This window comes from Dipodomys spectabilis, unplaced genomic scaffold (assembly GCF_019054845.1).
Source record: "Dipodomys spectabilis isolate Male_0828 unplaced genomic scaffold, ASM1905484v1 ptg000038l, whole genome shotgun sequence".
NCBI classification, from domain to species: domain Eukaryota; kingdom Metazoa; phylum Chordata; class Mammalia; order Rodentia; family Heteromyidae; genus Dipodomys; species Dipodomys spectabilis.
The window spans coordinates 1,107,845-1,128,245 of NW_024870715.1; the positions used below are offsets into that span (position 1 = coordinate 1,107,845).

The following is a 20,401-nucleotide window of genomic DNA, read 5'->3' on the forward strand; positions in this document are numbered from 1 at the left end:
TCATACCTCCTGAATGATAGGATTATAGGTGTGAGCCACAGGCTTGCTAGGCAAACACTCTACCTACCACTTGAGTCATGTATCTAGCCCATTTTACTTTAGCTGAGAACTCATTATGGCATATTTCAAGGACAGATTATACAATTAAATTATGAAAAGAACTCTTTTTTTTTCTTTTTTTTCCCCCTCTTTTGCAGGGCCAGGGTTAGCACTCAGGGCTGGGCTCTGTCCCTGAGCCTCTTCATGCTCAGGGCTAGTGCTCTACCACTTGTGCCACAGCACCACTTCAGCTTTTTCTGTTTATGTGGTACTGAGGAATTGGATCCAGGGCTTCATGCGTGCTAGGCAAGGACTCCAAGAACTTTCTATCATTAAGATTATTAGGCAATATTCTATAGCTTTACATCTTTGGCAGTATTAGATTTGAACTCAGGACCTCACACTTGTTTGACTTGTGTGGCTGGTGGTATAACACTTATTAGGCCATGCTTCTCTTCTGCTTTTAGTTATGTTAATGATGGAATCGCCTGGCTGGCTTAAGGCCTCATTTCTCCATGATACAGCTTCCTGAGTAGCTAGGCTTATAAGCATGAACCACTGGCATCAAGGTGTCCTCAAGGTTTTTAAGCTTTAAAATTTAAAAATTTTAATATATCATTTAATACTTCTCATGAGTTTTTTAAAAATTTCATCATTAAAGTATGTTTTATTTGCAAACTGACTTTCAGTATTAATCTTGAGTCATTTAATGTAATCAAATGCATACTTAAACATTTCATTTTATTTGTTGCCTTCACTTTTTTTTCCCCATTTGTTTCTTGATCTTTAAATTACTGAGTGCATATGGAACGTTTTCCTAAAGTTCTTTTATATAAGTAATGTGTCCTGCTTTGAAAACCTTTTCATCCTGTATTTGAAAGCATTATTTTTTTCTTAATTACATGTATAGATCAACTGCAACCTGGCCTCTTGATCCACCAAAGGATGAAAAGCAAGGGTGGCGACATGTGAGAATTAAACAGATGGGGAAGAATGCTAGTGGTCAAACACACTACCTCTCACTATCTGGATTTGAACTTTATGGCACTGTGAATGGAGTATGTGAAGATCAACTAGGTAAAGAGAGGATATGGCCACTTTCCAACTTACGAAAACAATTATATTTTATTTTAACACATGATTTGGTTTATATTGCTCTGTTACAGGGAAAGCAGCTAAGGAGGCAGAAGCTAATCTTAGAAGACAGAGACGTTTAGTACGCTCACAAGTTCTGAAATACATGGTTCCAGGTGCACGTGTTATCAGAGGCCTTGATTGGAAATGGCGAGATCAAGATGGCAGCCCTCAAGGAGAAGGCACTGTCACAGGAGAATTACATAATGGTGAGTAGGTACTTAGCACTTGTACTGTTGGACGCCAAATACTTAAATGGGTTTTTCTTATATAAATATCTCAGGACTGTATGTAAGAATTGTTAGTGGTTTTATATTAGGCTGAAGGGGAGAAAAAAACCTTAGAAATTAGAGACTTTTATTTATTTATTTATTTTTTGTCAATTATGGGCCTGAACTCTGGGCCTGGGCTCTGTCCCTGAGCTCTTTAGCTCAAGGCTAGTGCTCTACCACTTGAGCCACAGCCCCACTTCTAGCTTTTTCTGCTTATGTGGTGTTGGGGAATTGAACCCAGGCTCTTATGCATGCAAGCAAAGCACTCTACCACTGAGCCACCTTCCCAGCCCTTAATTCTTTATTTTTCTTTCTTTACTTGTTGGTTTGTTATGGAGCTCCAGCTCTAGGCTTGGGGGCTTGGGCTCTGTCCCTGAGCTCCTTTTTGCTCAAAGCTAGCACTCTCCCACTTGAGCCATAATGCCACTTCCTGCTTTTTCTGTGTTTAATTGGAAGCTCAAAGACTTCCCTGCCTTAGCTAGCTTCCAACCACAATGCTCAGATCTCAGCCTCCTGAGTAGCCAGGATTGCAGGCGTGAGCCACTGGTACCTAGCTTGATTCTTTTTTTTTTTTTTTTTCTTCTAGAAGCAATAATATTTTAAAGGGTTAGCCCTGTGTCTTTGAGACATTTTCTCCTGTTACTGGGCAGAGATAGTATCATTGCTTGTTATATGTTTGGCAAATGCTGTGCCTATCCTTTTATTTTTCATTTTTTTTTTATTTATTCTTTTTGGATCCGGTCCTGGGGCCTGAACTCTGGGCCTGGGTGCTGTCCCTCAGTTCTTCAGCTCAAGGATAACACTCTACCACTTGAACCACAGCACCACTTCCGACTTTTTTCTTTTTGCTTATGTGGTGCTGAGGAATCAAATCCAGGGCCTCATGCATGCAAGGCAAGCACTCTACCACTGAGCCACTTCCCAGCCCCTGTTCTTTTATTTTTATTTTGTTTTTGAGATAGTCTCAAAATTTTGCCTGGGGTACAGTTAAATTTGTGATCCTCTTGCCTCTATGATCTTTATCTGTGAAGATTACAGGTGTCCACCAGCAAGCATTTTTTTTTAAGATGTATTTGGTAGTACTGTTATTTGAACTCCTTAGACTTGCTAGGCTTGCATACTAACAGCAATTGAACTGTGCTCCTAACCCCCCTACTTCTTTTTTTTTTATCAGGTGGGGGGAGGTGGACAGGTTCTAACTGATTATGCCCAAGCTTGTCTTGAACTAATGATCCTGCCTCAGCTTCCTGAGTGCTAAGATTTTAATTTTATTTTGTCTTGTTACTTTTACTGCATACTAAAGGTATTTTTTACTGTATGTTAAAGGCATTCTTAAGGAAAAGGATTGTTTATACTTATTTTTTTATTAAAGCATGGAATATCAAATATGGCTTCTTTATCTTTTAGTAGATTATGAATATTTCATTATTTTTATCTACCAGCTTTAAGGGAGAGACTTAAAAATCAAGTTTTTAACTTTTGATACAATATAAATTTTAGCAAAGTCCTTATTACCCATTTAATTTTCAAAACTTTTTTTTAGCATTAATGAGGTTTGAACTAACAGTGGCATTTGTTAAGCAGTTATTCTGCTATTCAAATCACAACATCTTCAACACATTTTTTTTTTACATTAATGAGGTTTGAACTAACAGTCTAGCATTTGTTAAGCAAGTATTCTGCTATTTGAATCACAACATCTTCACCCCTGCAATTTACTAATTGCTACTGATATCATGGTTATTTGTATCATAACTAAAAAACTGATTTGTTAGCAAGTAATTTGCCTGAACCTTAATGGTTTTATGCCTGTCCATTTTTCCTAGCTTTTTATTTTTTTGTCAGTCATAGGGCTTGAATTCGGCCTGGGCACTGTCCCTGAGCTCGTGAGCTCAACGTGAGTGCGCTACCGCTTGAGCCACAGTGTCACTCTCAGTTTTCTGGCAGTTAATTGGAGATAAGAGTCTCACGGAGGGGCTGGGAAAGTGGCTCAGCAGTAGAGTGCTTGCCTTGCAGGCATGAGGCCCTGGGTTAGATTCCTCAGCACCACATAAGCAGAAAAGGCCAGAAGTGGTACTGTGGCTCAAGTGGTAGAGTGCTATCTTTGAGCTGAAGGGCTGAGGGACAGTGCCCAGGCCCACAGTTCAAGCCCCACAACCGACCAAAAAAACAAAAAAAAAGTCTCATGGACTTTCCCACCGAGGCTGGCTTTGAACTGCAATCCTCAGATCTCAGCCTCCTGAGTAGCTAGGATTACAGGCATGAGCCACTGGCACCCAGCTAATTTTTCCTAGCTTTAAAAAAAGAAACATGTCATAATCTCAGTTTTTACCAAGTTATCAAAGTTTCATAATAAAAAGGACAGTGCTTAGAGAATAATTAACAATTATGGTAATTGTATGTTATCACAATATATTTATATTTCAAGTGATAAACAGTTATCTAAATAAACCCTTTTATTTTACTTGGGCACTGTCCCTGAGCCTCTTTCTGCTAAGGGCTAGCTCTCTTATTTGAGCCACAGTGCCACTTCCAGTCTTTTCTGAGTAATTTATTGGAGATGAGAGTCTCACAGACTTTCTGCCTTTTCAACCACAGTCCTCAGATCTCAGCCTCCTGAGTAGCTAGGATTACAGGCATGAGCTACTAGCACCCAGCTGATTTTACTGCTTTTTAGGTTTATGTTCCTTTACTATATTACTAAATGTATTTCTGTATCATTGAATTCTGCTTGAAATTATTGATAATTCCAAGCAGGTTTATAATAGGACAAAAATTATAAACATTAGTAAAGGTTAAGATGAAAATAGTACTATTCAATGCAAATTTAGAGTATTACTCAATATTTATAAGTTGATAGTCTATCTGAAATTGTTTTGACATATGTGACTTAAGAGGAAGCTAGTTAGGGATATAGGAATATAATTAATTTTTACTCTGGATAGAATCTTAATTTCAGAATCTATATTCAGGAAAGGGCTGCTTTTACTGATCTTAAAAATGTAGAGATTCAGCCAGTGGCTCACGAGGAGATCTGAGGATCGTGGTTCAAAGCCATACCAGGCAGGAAAGTTTGTGAGACTCTTATCTCCAGTTAACCACCAGAGCCTGTGGCTCAAGTGGTAGAGCACTCACCTTGAGCTGAAGAGCTCAGGGACAGCGGCCCAGGCACAGAGTTCAAGCCCCATGACTGACCAAAAAAAAAAAAAAAAAAAGAAGAGGAGATTGAAGCCAAGAGCCAATGGCTCAAGCCTGTAATCCCAGATACACAGGAGGCTGAGAGCTGAGGATGTGGTTTCAGCTAGCCTGGGAGAAAAGTTCTGTGAGACTTACCTCCAGTTAACCACCCCTTCCCACCCCCCAAAAAAGCCAAAAGTAGAGCTGTGACTCAGGTGGTAGAGCATTATCCTTAAGCTCAGAGACAGTATCCAGGCCCTGATTTCAAGTCCTAGGACTGGCACAAAAAACCCAAACTAAAAGTTTTTACATAATATTGAATGTTAGAGAATGTTCTAAACTTTAAAGTATTTATGCCAACCAATTTTCAATAATGCCTATGTTTTGTTTTTGTTTTACTAACTCTGCTTTTTACTAAAGTCTTTCAGTTTTAGGGACACAGGAGGAGTTGAGAGTTTTGTATTTATAGACTTAGTTGTACTTTGTATTTACCCTTTCTTGTTTCTACCAGGTTTGAAATACCAGTTTAAAGACAATCTTAGGCCTTATTTAAGCAATTTATATTCTTAGTATTTTTTTCCATGTTATATCAGTTATATCTGTTTCCTTCCTGAAGAGTCTGTAGTACTAGAACTATCCATTTATTCATCTGTTGCACAAATATAAAAGCGACTTTGTTAAAAGTGGGTAAGGACAACTCTTTTATTGGTAAAACAAAAATATAAGCACAGATTTTGGTAAGTGTTCTAAAATAAGTTATCAGCATGTTTTGGGGCCAGTTATTGCTATGTAGAACTCAGTTTTATTTGGGATTGGGATGTGTTTTGAAACTTACCTTTTTTCAGACTTTTTTATGTAGCACAAGAGATAGTAAAATGTTGGTTCTTCAGAGGTTATTTCAGCATTCAGAATAAATTGAAGCAATTGAAATCACATCTAACCTACTTAATATAGATTTGGGGCAGTCAGTTTTCCTTTGAAAGAACTCACATGCAGATAATCCCTGCAGGTAATTCACTATTATACCCCTATCTCTGAGCTTCATCTTGAACATATATGAACTGTGTGTATGGGTGGCTGTGTGATTTGATATGTCAGTGCATGTGTATGCTAGAATTCACACCTGTGTATGTGTGAGTAAAGTACTTTTCAGCTTATGAAAGCATGTTATACTTTATAAGTAATTTTTTAAATGTGTTGTGTTCTGGAATAGATAGCTTATAACACGAAGGTCTCTATTAACTTACTTTCTAATAGGCAGTTTCTTTTTTGCTCTTGGAATTTTATTTTTTCTTTAAAAAAGAGTACAATTTTCTAATTACAAATAAATATAGATTAAATGTCATTATGCATATTAGTTCTTTACATGTTATTAGCTTTAGTATATAGGTTCCAGTAAAAGAACTTTGCATGCTTTTCCCCTTTTGTTTACATTTTTTCTGTCCTTAACCAAATTTATTACACTTAATTTTAAGAAAATCAAATAACCATTGAACTTTGAGAACACAACTGAAATGCTAACTTAATATTTTATTTGAGCTAACCTAGACTTTCTACAAGTCATATATGAATATCTGTATTTAGAGGGTTTCTAAGGTCCAACCTTAGAAATCATTCTAATCTGACATTTTTAGAGGAATTTTATTTTTTAGCAATTTTTAAACTTTCGTTTTCATGTTGAAGTTGAATAGGCATTTTTAAGTTTTGAAAACATTCTTTTAGGATCTGGGAATGTAGTTTCATGTTAAGTTGTCTAGTAATGTTTAAAGACTTAGGTTGAATCCCTAACTATGAAAAAAAAAAGAGAGAAAAACAAGTCCACTTAAAATATAGTATTACAAATGTAAATTTGATCCTTATATTATTTCTAAATGTTGTAAACAGGTCAGAAATACATAAAATAAATGAGAGATTTAATTTTAGATGTTTTCCAGAAATGTTGTGTACAATTCAAATATTTTTTTCATGTATGTGAGAGTTAAATAACACAGAGCATAAGATAGCAAGAATAGCCATATAGGTTCAATATTTCACACTGATCAGTCCAAACTTTATTTTGGTTGGCAAAAATTAAATTACTATAGAAATTCAGAGAAATACAGCACAGATGAAAAGCTGATCCCATATTGTGGAGCTACTGTCTAACACGCTCCTATCTGCTTTCTGCTGGGTCTCACAAACTCCTGTCCCTTTCCAGGCTGGATTGATGTCACCTGGGATGCTGGTGGCTCAAACTCTTACCGTATGGGCGCAGAAGGAAAATTTGACCTCAAGCTTGCACCAGGGTACGACCCTGATACAGTGGCATCACCCAAACCTGTTTCATCCACTGTTTCAGGCACAACGCAATCATGGAGCAGCTTGGTGAAAAACAACTGTCCTGACAAGACATCTGCTGCTGCAGGCTCCTCAAGTAGAAAAGGAAGCAGCAGTTCTGTGTGTAGCGTGGCCAGTAGCAGCGACATCAGCTTGGGTTCGACCAAAACGGAACGGAGATCAGAAATTGTAATGGAACACAGTATAGTTTCAGGAGCTGATGTCCATGAACCAATTGTTGTTCTTTCATCTGCTGAAAACGTCCCTCAAACAGAAGTAGGGTCATCTTCCAGTGCAAGCACCAGCACCTTAACAGCGGAAACGGGAAGTGAAAATGTTGAAAGGAAGTTAGGCCCTGATAGTTCTGTTCGTACTCCTGGGGAGTCTAGTGCAATATCCATGGGAATTGTTAGTGTTAGTTCTCCTGACGTTAGTTCAGTATCTGAATTAACTAATAAAGAAGCAGCTTCACAACGACCCCTTAGCTCTTCAGCAAGTAACAGACTGTCAGTGAGTTCTTTGTTGGCTGCTGGGGCCCCCATGAGCTCTAGTGCAAGTGTACCTAACCTGTCCTCAAGAGAAACATCTAGCTTGGAGAGTTTTGTAAGGAGAGTGGCAAACATAGCACGGACTAATGCCACGAACAACATGAATCTAAGCCGAAGCAGCAGTGATAACAACACTAATACTTTGGGGAGGAATGTGATGAGCACAGCAAGTAAGTGAGCTTTCCTTATGGGACCCAATGCTTTTTCTACTTTGAGGGATGCAATATGTAGGGTCTCTTGTTCAGTGTGTTCTGGTTCAAGTATTTAACTAGACTGTTAACCATGTAAGATAAAACTTTAGCAGATTTAGTACTTCAGGAATTGGAAGTTATAGTCTACAGAAGCATTCTAAGAATTCAGATCAGCTGTAGGAAAGTCTCTTGTTCTAAAAGGATAGAAAACAATATCACTTATGTTTTTCACAGAAATACATGACATTATTATCCTTGTAGAGCTTATGGTTAGTCCCTGGATGGGTTTTAGTTATTTAATTTTTATTTCTCATGGGTCAAAGTAATTTCCTTGGAAAATACATTAGGAATTACTTCTATTGAAAGTTTGCTTTTTAAGAAGCTATGCTTAATATTTTGAAAATATTTTGCTATTTAAAACAAAAATTTTTAGTTGGATTTCAGATGGGTTCCCAAAGTTGTTTTTCAACTTTTTCATTATTAGTGCGCTTTATTACTTCTTTTGGCAATAAATATATTTGTTTTTCTGAGGTTTTTGCAATGTTATTTATACTGACTTGCTTCACTTTTATCTTTAGCTTCTCCTCTTATGGGTGCTCAAAGTTTCCCTAATTTGACCACACCTGGTACTACATCAACAGTGACCATGTCAACATCCAGTGTTACTAGCAGCAGCAATGTAGCTACTGCAACAACAGTTTTATCAGTGGGTCAGTCGTTAAGTAATACTTTAACCACCAGCCTCACATCAACCTCCAGTGAGAGTGACACCGGTCAGGAAGCAGAATATTCCTTATATGGTAAGTTGCAGCTTAAAGTAATTTTTAGATATTTACGTAATGATGCCTTTATTATGTTTTTCTCTTGGGTTACTGTAGACTTTGGGTTCCTGTAGACTTTTGGTTAAAAAGAATTATTTCTTAGTTGGCTACTAGTAGTTTATACCTATAATCCTAGTTACTCAGGATGCTAAAATCTGAGGAACACAGTTTGAAACCAGCTCTGGCAGAAAAATATATGAGATTCTTATCTCAGCAAAAAGCCAGAAGTGGAGGTATGGCTCAAGTGGTAGAGCATCAGCCTTTCTATGCTAAGGAATTCAAGCCTTAGTACTTGCGCGTACATCCACACACAAAAAAATTATTTCTCTTACAAATATGATATTTGTAAGTCTCAGTGATGTAATACTTAAAGTTACCTAGTGATAAAGTAGACATTGACAACTTTCAGGTGTCATCTTTTTTTGCCTAATGTCATTAGTGGATTTGTACTGCTGAGATCAAACTTGTTCATTGCTAGGCAAATACTCTCACCAGTGAACTACATCCCTACCATTTCCCCTCCTCCCCCTTTTTTTTTGGTCGGTTGTAGGGCTTGAACCCTGGGCCTGGGCGCTGTCCCTCAGCTCTTCAGCTCAAGACAAGCACTCCATCACTTGAGCTACAGCACCATTTCCGGTTTTCTAGTGGTTAATTGGAGATAAGAGTCTCACAGACTTTCCTGCCTGGGTTGGCTTTGAACCGCGATCCTCAGATCTCAGCCTCCTGAGTAGCTAGGATTACAGGCGTGAGCCACTGGCAACCGGCTTCCCCTTTTTTTGATCTGATAGTGTGACTTCCTTTTGCTTAGTTTTTGTTTTATTCTTCAAGGCTGTCATTCTGCTACTTGAGCCACACTTCCATTTCTTGACTTTTTTTTTTTTAACTGATTGTAAGAATCTCTCAAATTTGGGCTGGGAAGGTGGCTCAGTGATAGAGCACTTGCCTTGCATGCCTGAGGCCTTGGGTTTGATTCCCCAGCACCACATAAGCAAAAAGAAAAAAGCCGGAAGTGGCACTATGGCTCAAGTGGTAGAGCGCTAGCCTTGAGCTGAAGAGCTGAGGGACAGCGCCCAGACCCAGAGTTCAGGCCCCACAACCGGACCCAAAAAAAAAAAAAAAAGAATCTCTCAAATTTGTCTGCTTGGGCTGGCTTTGAATCTTCATCCTCAAATTGCACCTTCCTGAGTCAGTAGGCTTAATAGGTATGAGCCATCTGTTCCTGGCCTTTTATTTATTTATTTTTTTTTGTTTTGTTTTTTTGTTTTGAGACAGGGTCTCATTATGTATCCTAGGCTTTCCTAGAGCTCATAATCTTCTTGCATCAGTCTCTCAAGTGTTGAAATTACAGGAGTATACTATTACACCCAGTAGTAATGAAATTTTAGTTAATTATCATAATTACAAGGATATTCGAAACCTTCATTGCTTACACATTGTTATCAAAGTCTTGTGAAAACTGTTACATAACTAGATAACATAGGAGTTTTTCCTTTTTTTTTTTCTTTTCTTTTTTGCTGGTAATGGACCTTAAACTGGGAGCTCTGTGCCTTCTTGGTTTGCTTACTAATGGCACTCTGCTATGTGAGCCATGCCTCACATTCCTTGTTATTTTGAAGATGGAATCATATGTGGTTTTTTTTTTTTTTTACCATGGCTGGCTTCAAACCTTGATCTTTGGTTCTTACACTCCTGAATCAGCTATCCGTATCTATATGGATTTTTTAGATTTATTAAATATTACTAAGAAAGTTTTGTAGATGTAGAAAAAAATTAAAATCATCTTAATGCCTACCTTCTAAATATGATTAATAAATACATCTATTTCCATGTTGTGCTATCTGTGTGTATATCTGTGTGCAGGTAGACTGGGCTTAAACTGTGAGCCTTGTGCTCTTGCTTAGTAGTTGTTTTTTTTTGTTTTTTTCTTGCTTAGTTGTTTTGTTGAGGCTGACACTATCATTTGAGCTATAGCTCCACTTCTGGCCTTTTTTGGGGGGCTTGAACTCAGGGCCTGGGTGCCCTGAACTTCTTCTGCTCTACTACTTGAGTCACAGCGCCACTTCCAGCTTTTTCTGAATAGTTATTGGCGATAAGAGTCTCATGGGCTTTCTTGTTCGGATTGGCTTCAAACCATGATCCTCAGATCTCAGCGTCCTGAGTAGCTAGAATTACAGGTGTGAGCCACTGGCACCCAGTTTACTTCTGGCTTTTTGCTAGTTAATTGAAGATAAGAGTTTCAGATTTTTCTTTCTGGGTTGACTTTGAGCTGAGATCCTCATCTCAGCCTGCTAAGTAGCTAGGAGTATAGGCATGAACCACATGTTTTTGTTTTCAACAACAAAATGATAATATCTTTCAGCCAGCTCTTTTTTACTCATTACATTTTGAAAATGCTTTCAGATATTTGAGATAGGATTCTACAACATTTCAAGTGGCTGTGAAGTCAGGTGCCAATCCTATATGACAATAAGGTTTGCATTTTTCTTAGATTTTCTTGATAGCTGCCGTGCTAGTACTCTGTTAGCTGAACTCGATGATGATGAGGATTTACCTGAGCCTGATGAAGAAGATGATGAGAATGAAGATGACAATCAAGAGGACCAAGAATACGAGGAGGTTATGGTAGAGAGAATCCTCCATTCTCTTCACTAAGATATGTGGTTAATAATTAAGAGAGGGGCTGAGGGTATAACTCAGCGATAGAGCACCAGTATAAAAACTTTGATTAGTTTAAGGAAAAAAATCTTTTAATCTGAGCCTCTATTTTAACAATACTGTAATTTCAGTTGTTTTAAATTGCCTTTAAATAGTTATACACAGTGATTTTAATTCAGCAAATCGGCTTATAAGTATAATTCATCTTGACCAGTAGCACTCCTACCATTATTCTTCCACTCTCCCATACCCTCAAGTTACCAATTCCATTTTCAAATATGTATTGAATATAATGACTGTGTTTACCCACCTTTTCTCACTTCTTTTTTTTTTGTGTGTGTGTCGGGTCATGGGGCCTGAACTCTGGGCCTGGGTGCTGTCCCTCAGCTCTTCAGCTCAAGGCTACCACTCTACCACTTGAGCCACAGTGGTAATGTTGATGATGGTGGCAATAACAATAGGACATTAGCATAAAAGGGTATATCTAGGTGGAATTAGTTGGAGGAAGAATTAGAAAGGAGGATATTGCAGGGTGAACATACGTATATCTGAATGAAAATAGCATAATGAAACCCATTAAACACTATTTGAAAATGGTGGAAGGAGGAAGAGGAGGGGGAAGGGGTTGAGGGCAGTGATAGAGGTGGTAAACTTGTTCAAAGAGCACATTTTGTGTCTATGAAAATATTACTCTGAAATTCCCTTGTACAATTAATGTGCATTAATAAAATTGGGGGAGATGTGCATTGTTCTAATGTATCTTTTTTTTTGGGGGGGGGGGTCTGGTCATGAGGCCTGAACTCTGGGCCTGGGCGCTGTCCCTCAGCTCTTCAGCTCAAGGCTAGCGCTCTACCTCTTGAGCCACAACGCCACTTCCGGCTTTTTTCTTTTTGCTTATGTGGTGCTGAGGAATCGAACCCAGGGCCTCATGCATGCAACGCAAGCATTCTACCGCTGAGCCACCTTCCCAGCCCTCTCGCTTCATTTATCTACACCCTTTCCCTCAGTTCTCCTCCTAACAAAACATGTTTCAGCTTCCTAGTATTCATTTTGTTAACCTTGTTGGTTAGTGTTAGAGTTACGTGTTTTTATTTTCATAGGTTTGAACATTTATTATGGGCAACTGTACTAATATAAAAATACAATTTTTATGATTTCTAAACAGTAAACCATTTTTTAGTACTTAGTGTTTTGTAAGCAGAAACTATGTATTTTCTCACTAGGCTTAACATGGAAGAATGAAGTAGAGGCATAGAAAAGTAATTTGTTTATATTATCAGGGTTAAGAAGAAAAGCAGAAATTCAAATCTAGGCAGTATGATTCAGAACTCTGAATAGTTAGCCAGTGTAATTGTCTACTGTACTGTAAGTTCCATCTTCATATATCTTTTAGTTGTTTGTGTATTGATAGTGATAGGATTTGAACTCAGGGTCTTATGCTTGCTGAGCTGCTGCTCTACTACTTGAGCCACTCCCACCAGTCCCTTTTAGCCTTTATCATTTTTCAAGATAAAATCTTGCTTTATGCCTGAGCTGGTGTATACTGTGATCTTCCTATGTGCTTCCATTTGTTGCAGAGATGATAGATGGTACCACTGTGCCCAGCTATTGACTGAGGTGGAGTCTCATGAACTTTTTATTCCCAGACTGGCTCAAACTGCAATCCTCCCGATCTCTGCCTCCTAAGTATTTATCTTTATAGACTTAAAGCCACTGCACCTGACTTCCTAATTTTTTTTATTGTATTTACTTATCTATTTACATTTTATCTTTATTATTAAGTATCAAAAAACTGTTGAATTTCAATCATAAGTCATTTTAATATATATTACTTAGAAAACACATTAAAAGGACTGAGATCTCAGTGGTAGAGCCTGTTCTGGCATTTGTGGTGCTCGGTGCAGTCCTAGGACTGCTAAAAACAAAATGAAATAAAAACATACTAGTGTATTTCCTTTGAAGAATAGTACAAAACACATTCAATTCATAACTTTTCTGAAAATGACTAATGAAGATAAAGACTTTTTGTTTGGTAAGCCAAATGGTGGAGATACTAATGGATCAAATAAATTAGATGTGTCTCTTGGCATTTTTTTGTTAAAGATTCTGAGACGTCCATCCCTGCAACGTCGAGCTGGCTCTCGCTCTGATGTAACACATCATGCTGTCACCTCCCAACTACCACAGGTCCCTCCTGGAGCAGGGAGCCGACCTATTGGGGAGCAGGTATTTATCATGTGTACCTTCCCTACATCAACCGAAATGTGTAAATGCCTAGAAAATGTGCAGAAGGTAGGAGAGGCTAAGAGGAAAGAACTGCCAAAACAATTTTTTTTTTTTGGTCGGTCGTGGGGCTTGAACTCTGGGCCTGAGAGCTGTCCCTCAGCTCTTCAGCTCAAAGGCTAGCGCTCTACCACTTGAGCTACAGCGCCACTTCTCGTTTTCTTGTGGTTTATTGGAGATAAGAATTTCACCAACTTTCCTGCCTGGGCTGGCTTTGAACTGCGATCCTCACATCTCAGCCTCTTGAATAGCTAGGATTGCAGGTGTGAGCCATTGGCGCCCAGCTCCAAAACAAATTTAGAAAGAAACTTCCCTGACTACATGGACTGCAAATTTATCTTGTTGTAGTCATGAACTTGGAGAAGTCTTATATATAGTAATTTTTTTGGGGGGGGGGGGTCCGGTCGTGGGGCCTGAACTTTGGGCCTGGGCGCTGTCCCTCAACTCTTCAGCTCAAGGCTAGCACGCTACCACTTGAGCCACAGCACCACTTCCGGCTTTTTTCTTTTTGCTTATGTGGTGCTGGGGAATCAAACCCAAGGCCTCAGGCATGCAAGGCAAGCGCTCTACCACTGAGCCACCTTCCCAGCCCTGGAGAAGTCTTAATAGCTAACACTGATCACTGATTGCTAGGAGTAATTCTTAATACTTTATGCATATTAAGTCTTTTTGACAACTCTTTGAGTGTTGTTACTAGCTTCATTTTTTAAGCTGGGGTGATAGTAATATTTGGTTTAGGATACAAATCCAGATGTCCTTACTATAGAACTAGCAAATGATAGTTTGATATTTTGTAAAAGTTAATTTCAATTAGATGATAAAACTATTAGATTTTGTGTATATATTTGACTTTAACAATTATCTACACTTTCATATGTAAATAATTCAGTATGGGCTGGGAATGTGGCTTAATGGTAGAATGCTTGCCTAGCATGCATGAAACCTGGGTTCAATACTTCAGTACCACATAAACAGAAAAAGCCAGAAGTGGCTCTCTGGCTCAAGTGGTAGAATGCTAGCCTTGAGCAAATGAAGCTTAGGGACAATGCCCAGGACTTGAGTTCAAGCCCCAAACTGGCAAAAAAACAAAAAATGTTTTACACACACACACACACACATAAAATAATAATTCAGTGTGAAGTTTACATTTAGAAAAATACAACTTAGGAAGTTTCACCCATTATAAGTATCAGATCACTTTTGGAATAAGGAGTAATTTTCATTTCAGAATATATTTGGATCTTTTTTTTCTTGTAAGTTTTAGCAAGGATTTATTTTAATATAATGGTCAAAGTAGAGAGAAATAGGGAAAAAAAGAGATAAATAGTTCCTTCAAGAAATAGGGGATGTAGTCATGAAATGGCAGCTATTGTCTGCTGTCTTTATCTATTCTTTCTGAGCAGGTAGAATATACATGTATCTAGTAACCCCAAATTATTCAACTGGTTCTAGGTGGCAAAGATAGGTGCTATTAATTCTAAAATATGCAAATGTTATTGAGTCTACCTAGAGCTTAATTTTCCCCAGATATGCTTTCTACCTTCCCATTTCTACCCATTTACAGAGTTGGTGGGGCTTTTAAGCCATTTACAAGGAGAGGGCAGATAAAGTTTTTCTTAGGTCTCCTGGTTCTTGTAACTTAGTATTTAAAAGGAAATATGGGAAGGAATCTTCACTGATTTTTTTTCCTTACTTTCTGCTTAACATCTGAATTTGGCTTATTGAGTATTTGTTAAAAATAGTATATTTTCCCTGTCTCATTATCCTGCTTCACTTCCCCTGTAATCAACTTTGGTCTCTTAATTTTAAAAGGGATGCAGAATCCATCTTTGATATCTGCTTAATGCTGAGGTGGACTGTTCAGCCTGCCTGGAAAAAGGGATTCCAAAGGTCATTTTTGTAATTTTGGAGATGACATAGAAAATTTAGTTGGCAGGAATTCAGTTGACAAGATGCTGTATTGTAGCCAGAAGATAATCAGGACCAAAAATAAATTAAGGTGTGTGTGTGTGCGTGTGCGCGTGCTCGCACACGCATACATGTATGCACCATTACCGGGATTTGAACTTGGAGCCTGGGCACTGTTCCTTAGTTTTTTCGCTCAAAGTTAGTGCTGTACCACTGGAGCCACAGCTCTACTTCTGGCTTAAAAAAAAATTGTTTGTGAGAGAGAAAAGCCTCACAGACTTTCTTGCCTAGGCTAGCTTTGAACTGTAGTCCTCAGACGTCAGCCTCCTGTGTAGCTAATACTACAGGCATGTGCTACTGGTATCTGGCTATTCTTTCTACTATAAAAAAAAGAGTTTATGAAAACTGTTCTTTAAAAGTAAACAGCTGGGCAGTGTTGGCTCATGCCTATAATCCTAGCTCCTCAGGAGACAGAGATCTGTTTATCATGCCTCAAAGTCAGCTTAGACAGACAAATCTGAGAGTTATCTAGTTAATCAAAGGCTAGAAGTAAAGCTGAGGCTCAAATGGTAGAGTGCCGGCTTTGAGCAAAACTAAGAAAGCAAGATGCTCTGAATTTAATACTGGCAAGCACGCACAAAGTAAGTAGTGCTTTCTAAATGGATAGTACATGGATTTAACATATTGCATATACCTGCTGTCCACAGAACCAGTGTGATGGGTGATAGATAGCTATAGTAATGCTTGGCAACCTCTATCCCTTTTAATGTGATGGTGGTTAAGTTAGTTACTCTTGGCAATGTTTTACTTTAATACAAAGTGCCTCCTGGAGGGAGGAGATTGATTTTAAATAAGTTGTTGTTGTTTTTTTTTAATACTAGCCCTGAGGCTTGAACTCAGGGCCTTGTTATTTCTCAAGGCTAGTGCTCTATCACTTGGTAGTCACAGCTCTACTTCTAGCATTCTTGGTTAATGTAAGAGTCTCATGGACGTAACTGCCTAGACTATCTAGTGAATACCACTGTTTATTTTTTCAACCTTTGTCCCTTCCTTTCTGTGCCCCTTCTTTTACCCTCCCCCCAATACAAATGAGCAAAATAAGATAAAAAGAAAAACAACAAAGGAAAAAAACCTTGTTTCCATTTTCTTCAGTTCATTTTGATAAATACTATTTTATATGATCAGAGGCACATAGGCATTGTGCCTTTGTGACCCTCCCCTAAGAATTGTTTTCACTTTCTAATTTTGAGTAAAACTTCTAACACCATGTACTACTTTGTCCTTAACATACAAAATTAAAGGCATATCTAAATCTGGGAGCTTTTAGTTTTGTTTTTTTGTTGTTGTGGGACTTGAACTCTGGGCCTGAGCACTGTCCTTGCGCTCTTCAGCTCAAGGCAAGTGTTGTACAGTTGAGCCACAGTTCTACTTCTGGCTTTTTGTGTATAATGTGGTACTGAGGAATTGAACCCAGGGCTTCCTGCATGGTACTCAGGCACTCTTACCACTAAGCCACATTCCCAGCCCACACTTACTTCTTTCCATATAGGAAATGGAGTTAAAGACTGTATGTGGTTATTTTAATAGGAAGAAGAAGAGTATGAAACAAAAGGAGGACGGCGGAGAACATGGGATGACGATTATGTGCTAAAGCGGCAATTTTCTGCTCTGGTCCCAGCTTTTGATCCTAGGCCTGGTCGTACTAATGTCCAACAGACAACTGACCTAGAAATTCCTCCCCCAGGTACAGTATTGCTTATTTTTTACATAATAATTTAGATTATTTTATATAATTTGATAAATGAGATACTACTTTATTTTCAAATTATAAGTACAAAAATTTTTAAACCTCTCAGGTTGTTTTTCGTTGTTGGTGGTGATGGTGGTGGTTGTGGTCATGGGGCTTGAACTCAGGGCCTGGGCACTGTCCTGAGCTTGTGTGCTCTGCCACTTTGAGCCACATCACCACTTCCAGTGGTTAATTGGAGAGTCTCACGGACTTCCCTGCCTAGGCTAGCTTTAAACTGTTATCCTCAGATCTCAGCCTCCTGAGTAGCTAGGATTACAGGCATGAGCCACTGGTGCCTGGCATCCCTATCAGTTTTTTGTTTTGGCCAGTCCTGGGACTTGAACTCAGGGCCAGCACTGTCTTTAAGCTTCTTTTTCTCAGGGCTAGCACTCTACCACTTGAGCCACGGCACCACTTCCAGCTTTATTTATGTGGCACTGAAGAATCAAACCTAACGCTTCATGCATGTACTCTACCATTAAGCCACATTTCCAGCCCATACTTGTGCTAATTTTTAAAGCAAAGTTTCATTTAAAGGTGGGAAAGTTTCTACTTTCTACTGGGCCAAAATTGTTAAAAATTAATTTTTATTGACTTTGAAAAGCTATCTAGTGCATTTGCAGTATATGTGTGTATATATACTCACATGATGCACACATGTGTGTGATAAATGTGTGTATGCATACCTATAATAAATGTATATATGTAATTTTCACTTGTAGATAGCCACACATTAAACATATCATTGGACAAAGCTCTTCTCACTATACATGTAAAATAGATATAATTCTTAATTTACATATATATTTAAGTGTCACTTCACTGTACATAAACTATGTATAAAAATAAATTATCTAAAAAAAGAAAAAAAAAAAAAAAAAGAAAAGCTATCTAGTGGTTTTAGTTATAGCCTCTGCAGTCACTTGGCCTGGTTGACAATTTTATCCCATAAAACTGTTAATAAGGTATGGTAGGAATCTAAATGGGCTCCCTAAATATGTGCATTTTCTAACTTTCAAAACTTGTAAATATCTTATCTGAATGTGACAAAAGAAACTTTGCAGGTAATAATTAATAAAACGGGGAGATTGTCTTTGATTATCAGGTGGGTCTAATTTAATTACAGGAGTCCTTTTAAGGAGACAGAGTAGTCAATCAGGAAAATGTGACTAAGGAGACATCAGTCACTGATAAGAGGAGCTAAGTGTGGGCAGCCTCTAGAAATAAGAAAAACCAAGGATACAGACTTCTGAGTCTGGAGAAGGACTGAAACCTTGCAGATCCATTGTAGACTTCTAACTCCAGAACTGTGAGATAATAAATACGTGTTGTTTTAAACCAACAGTGCGTGTAGGTAATATTTTATACCAGCAATAGAAAACTAACACATTGTGTCAGTCCCCGAAATGAATGATTTATACATGAATTTCCACATTGTGTGTGTGTGTGTGTGTGTGTGAGAGAGAGAGAGAGAGAGAGAGATGGAGCTTGAACTCAGAGTCTGGGCGCTTGCTGTCCCTGAGTTCTTTCAAGGCCAGCATTCTACCACTTTGAGCCACAGTACCACTTCTAGTTTTCTAGTGGTTAATTGGAGGTAAGAGTCTCAGAGACTTTCCTGCCTGGGCTAGCTTTAAACCTCAGTCCTCCTGAGTAGCTAGGATTACAGGTGTGAGCCACCAGTGCCTGGCTTTATAACATCTCTTATTTGGAAAGAATAATAGTCCCAGTTCACCAAGATAGTTGAGAAGAGTAAATGAAGTACAGTAAAGCACTTAACATGGTACTTGATACATGACTCAGTAAATGTTAAGTATTGTAACTAGTACATGCTTTTTAAAATGACTTAAGTTGTCAGATCATTACAGTGTTAAATATGAACATAGACATTCTTCGTAGTATAATATTTTATGGAGAGAATGGATTTAGGCTGAATCAAGAGTTCCAAGATTCCTTCAAAAATCAATGTCTACAGTAGAAAGTATACAAAGCTTTTTGGCATCGTATTAAAATGTCTTCTGATAAAGTATTTTTTGTCAGTAATTCATACTAAAGCATATTCCTGCATTTTTAATACACTGATGAAATACACAGTATTGATATTATTAACAAAATTGGAAATTACTTTGATGTGACCTGTAACAAGGATATAGCTCAATTAAAGTGCTATGGGATGTTTTACAATGAGTAACAAAAATATTTCAGCCAGGCATGATGGTTCATGATACTTGGGGAGGCAGGGTAATTTCTGGTTTTCTGGTGTTTTATAAGAGATAAGAGTCTCACATACTTTCCTGCCCGGGCTGGCTTTGAACTGCGATCCTCAGATCTCAGCCTCCTGAGTAGGTAGAATTACAGGCATGAGCCACCGGTGTCTGGTTTAATTATTTCTATTGCAAAAAATAAAACAGTAGCTTGAGTGGTTGAAAGCATGAGTCCCAAGTTTCAAGCCTAGTATCACATAAAAAACCAAGATATTTATATATAGAGAGATGTTTAGAAAAGGTAGATAACAGATGGTAAGAGTAGGCAGCCTCTAGAAATAAGAAAAACCAAGGAAACAGACTCTTTAAAGACTGGAGAAGGAATGAAACCTTGCAAAGAGGTGAGAGAATCTTTAAGGATTTGACATAATTTAGCCCAATGTCTGCAAAAGAATTTGAACTTTATGCAACCTTGTTTCTTAATGCAATATTCTTTCTGGAGTGCTTGTTTTTTAATATTGTTTTAATATAAATGTCTTCAAATTCATAGGAACACCTCATTCAGAGCTCTTGGAAGAAGTTGAATGTACTCCCTCACCTCGATTAGCCCTCACTTTGAAAGTAACCGGTCTTGGAACAACTCGTGAAGTTGAATTGCCACTCACCAATTTCAGATCAACCATCTTTTATTATGTACAAAAATTACTTCAGTTGTCCTGTAATGGCAATGTGAAATCAGATAAACTTAGGCGTATTTGGGAGCCAACATACACGTAAGAGATTTTTAACTTAATGTTTTAAGTAAATATTGTCATCACATGTAAACCCAGTATCATTCTACTTGCAGGAACGGGGAAGAGCATTTTTTATTCCAGATACAGAATGGTTAACTCTTAGGATGTTTAGAAATAATTTGACTGATTAGCCAAGCACCAGTGGCTTATGCCTGTAATCCTAGCTACTCAGGAGGCTGAGATCTAAGGATCATAGTTCAAAGCCAGCCCAGGCAGGAAGCAAGGCTCTTATTTCCAATTAAGTGCCAAAAAAGCCAGAAGTGGAGTTACGGC

At 38.1% G+C, this 20,401-nt stretch overlaps 1 protein-coding gene across 3 annotated transcripts in view; it reads left to right on the forward strand.

Annotated features, from left to right (window-relative positions):
- The window catches only part of Hectd1 (HECT domain E3 ubiquitin protein ligase 1), a 117,865-nt gene that overhangs the window by 75,584 nt on the left and 21,880 nt on the right, over positions 1 to 20,401 (forward strand). The window contains exons 23-30 of one of the 3 annotated variants that reach the window (XM_042677401.1): positions 950 to 1,116; positions 1,206 to 1,382; positions 6,820 to 7,656; positions 8,256 to 8,477; positions 10,987 to 11,120; positions 13,257 to 13,379; positions 16,932 to 17,088; positions 19,885 to 20,107. In XM_042677401.1, the coding sequence (XP_042533335.1) occupies positions 950 to 1,116; positions 1,206 to 1,382; positions 6,820 to 7,656; positions 8,256 to 8,477; positions 10,987 to 11,120; positions 13,257 to 13,379; positions 16,932 to 17,088; positions 19,885 to 20,107 (2,040 nt within the window). The remainder of the gene's footprint in view (positions 1 to 949; positions 1,117 to 1,205; positions 1,383 to 6,819; positions 7,657 to 8,255; positions 8,478 to 10,986; positions 11,121 to 13,256; positions 13,380 to 16,931; positions 17,089 to 19,884; positions 20,108 to 20,401) is intronic. The other 2 variants (XM_042677402.1, XM_042677403.1) reach the window with 2 other exon arrangements.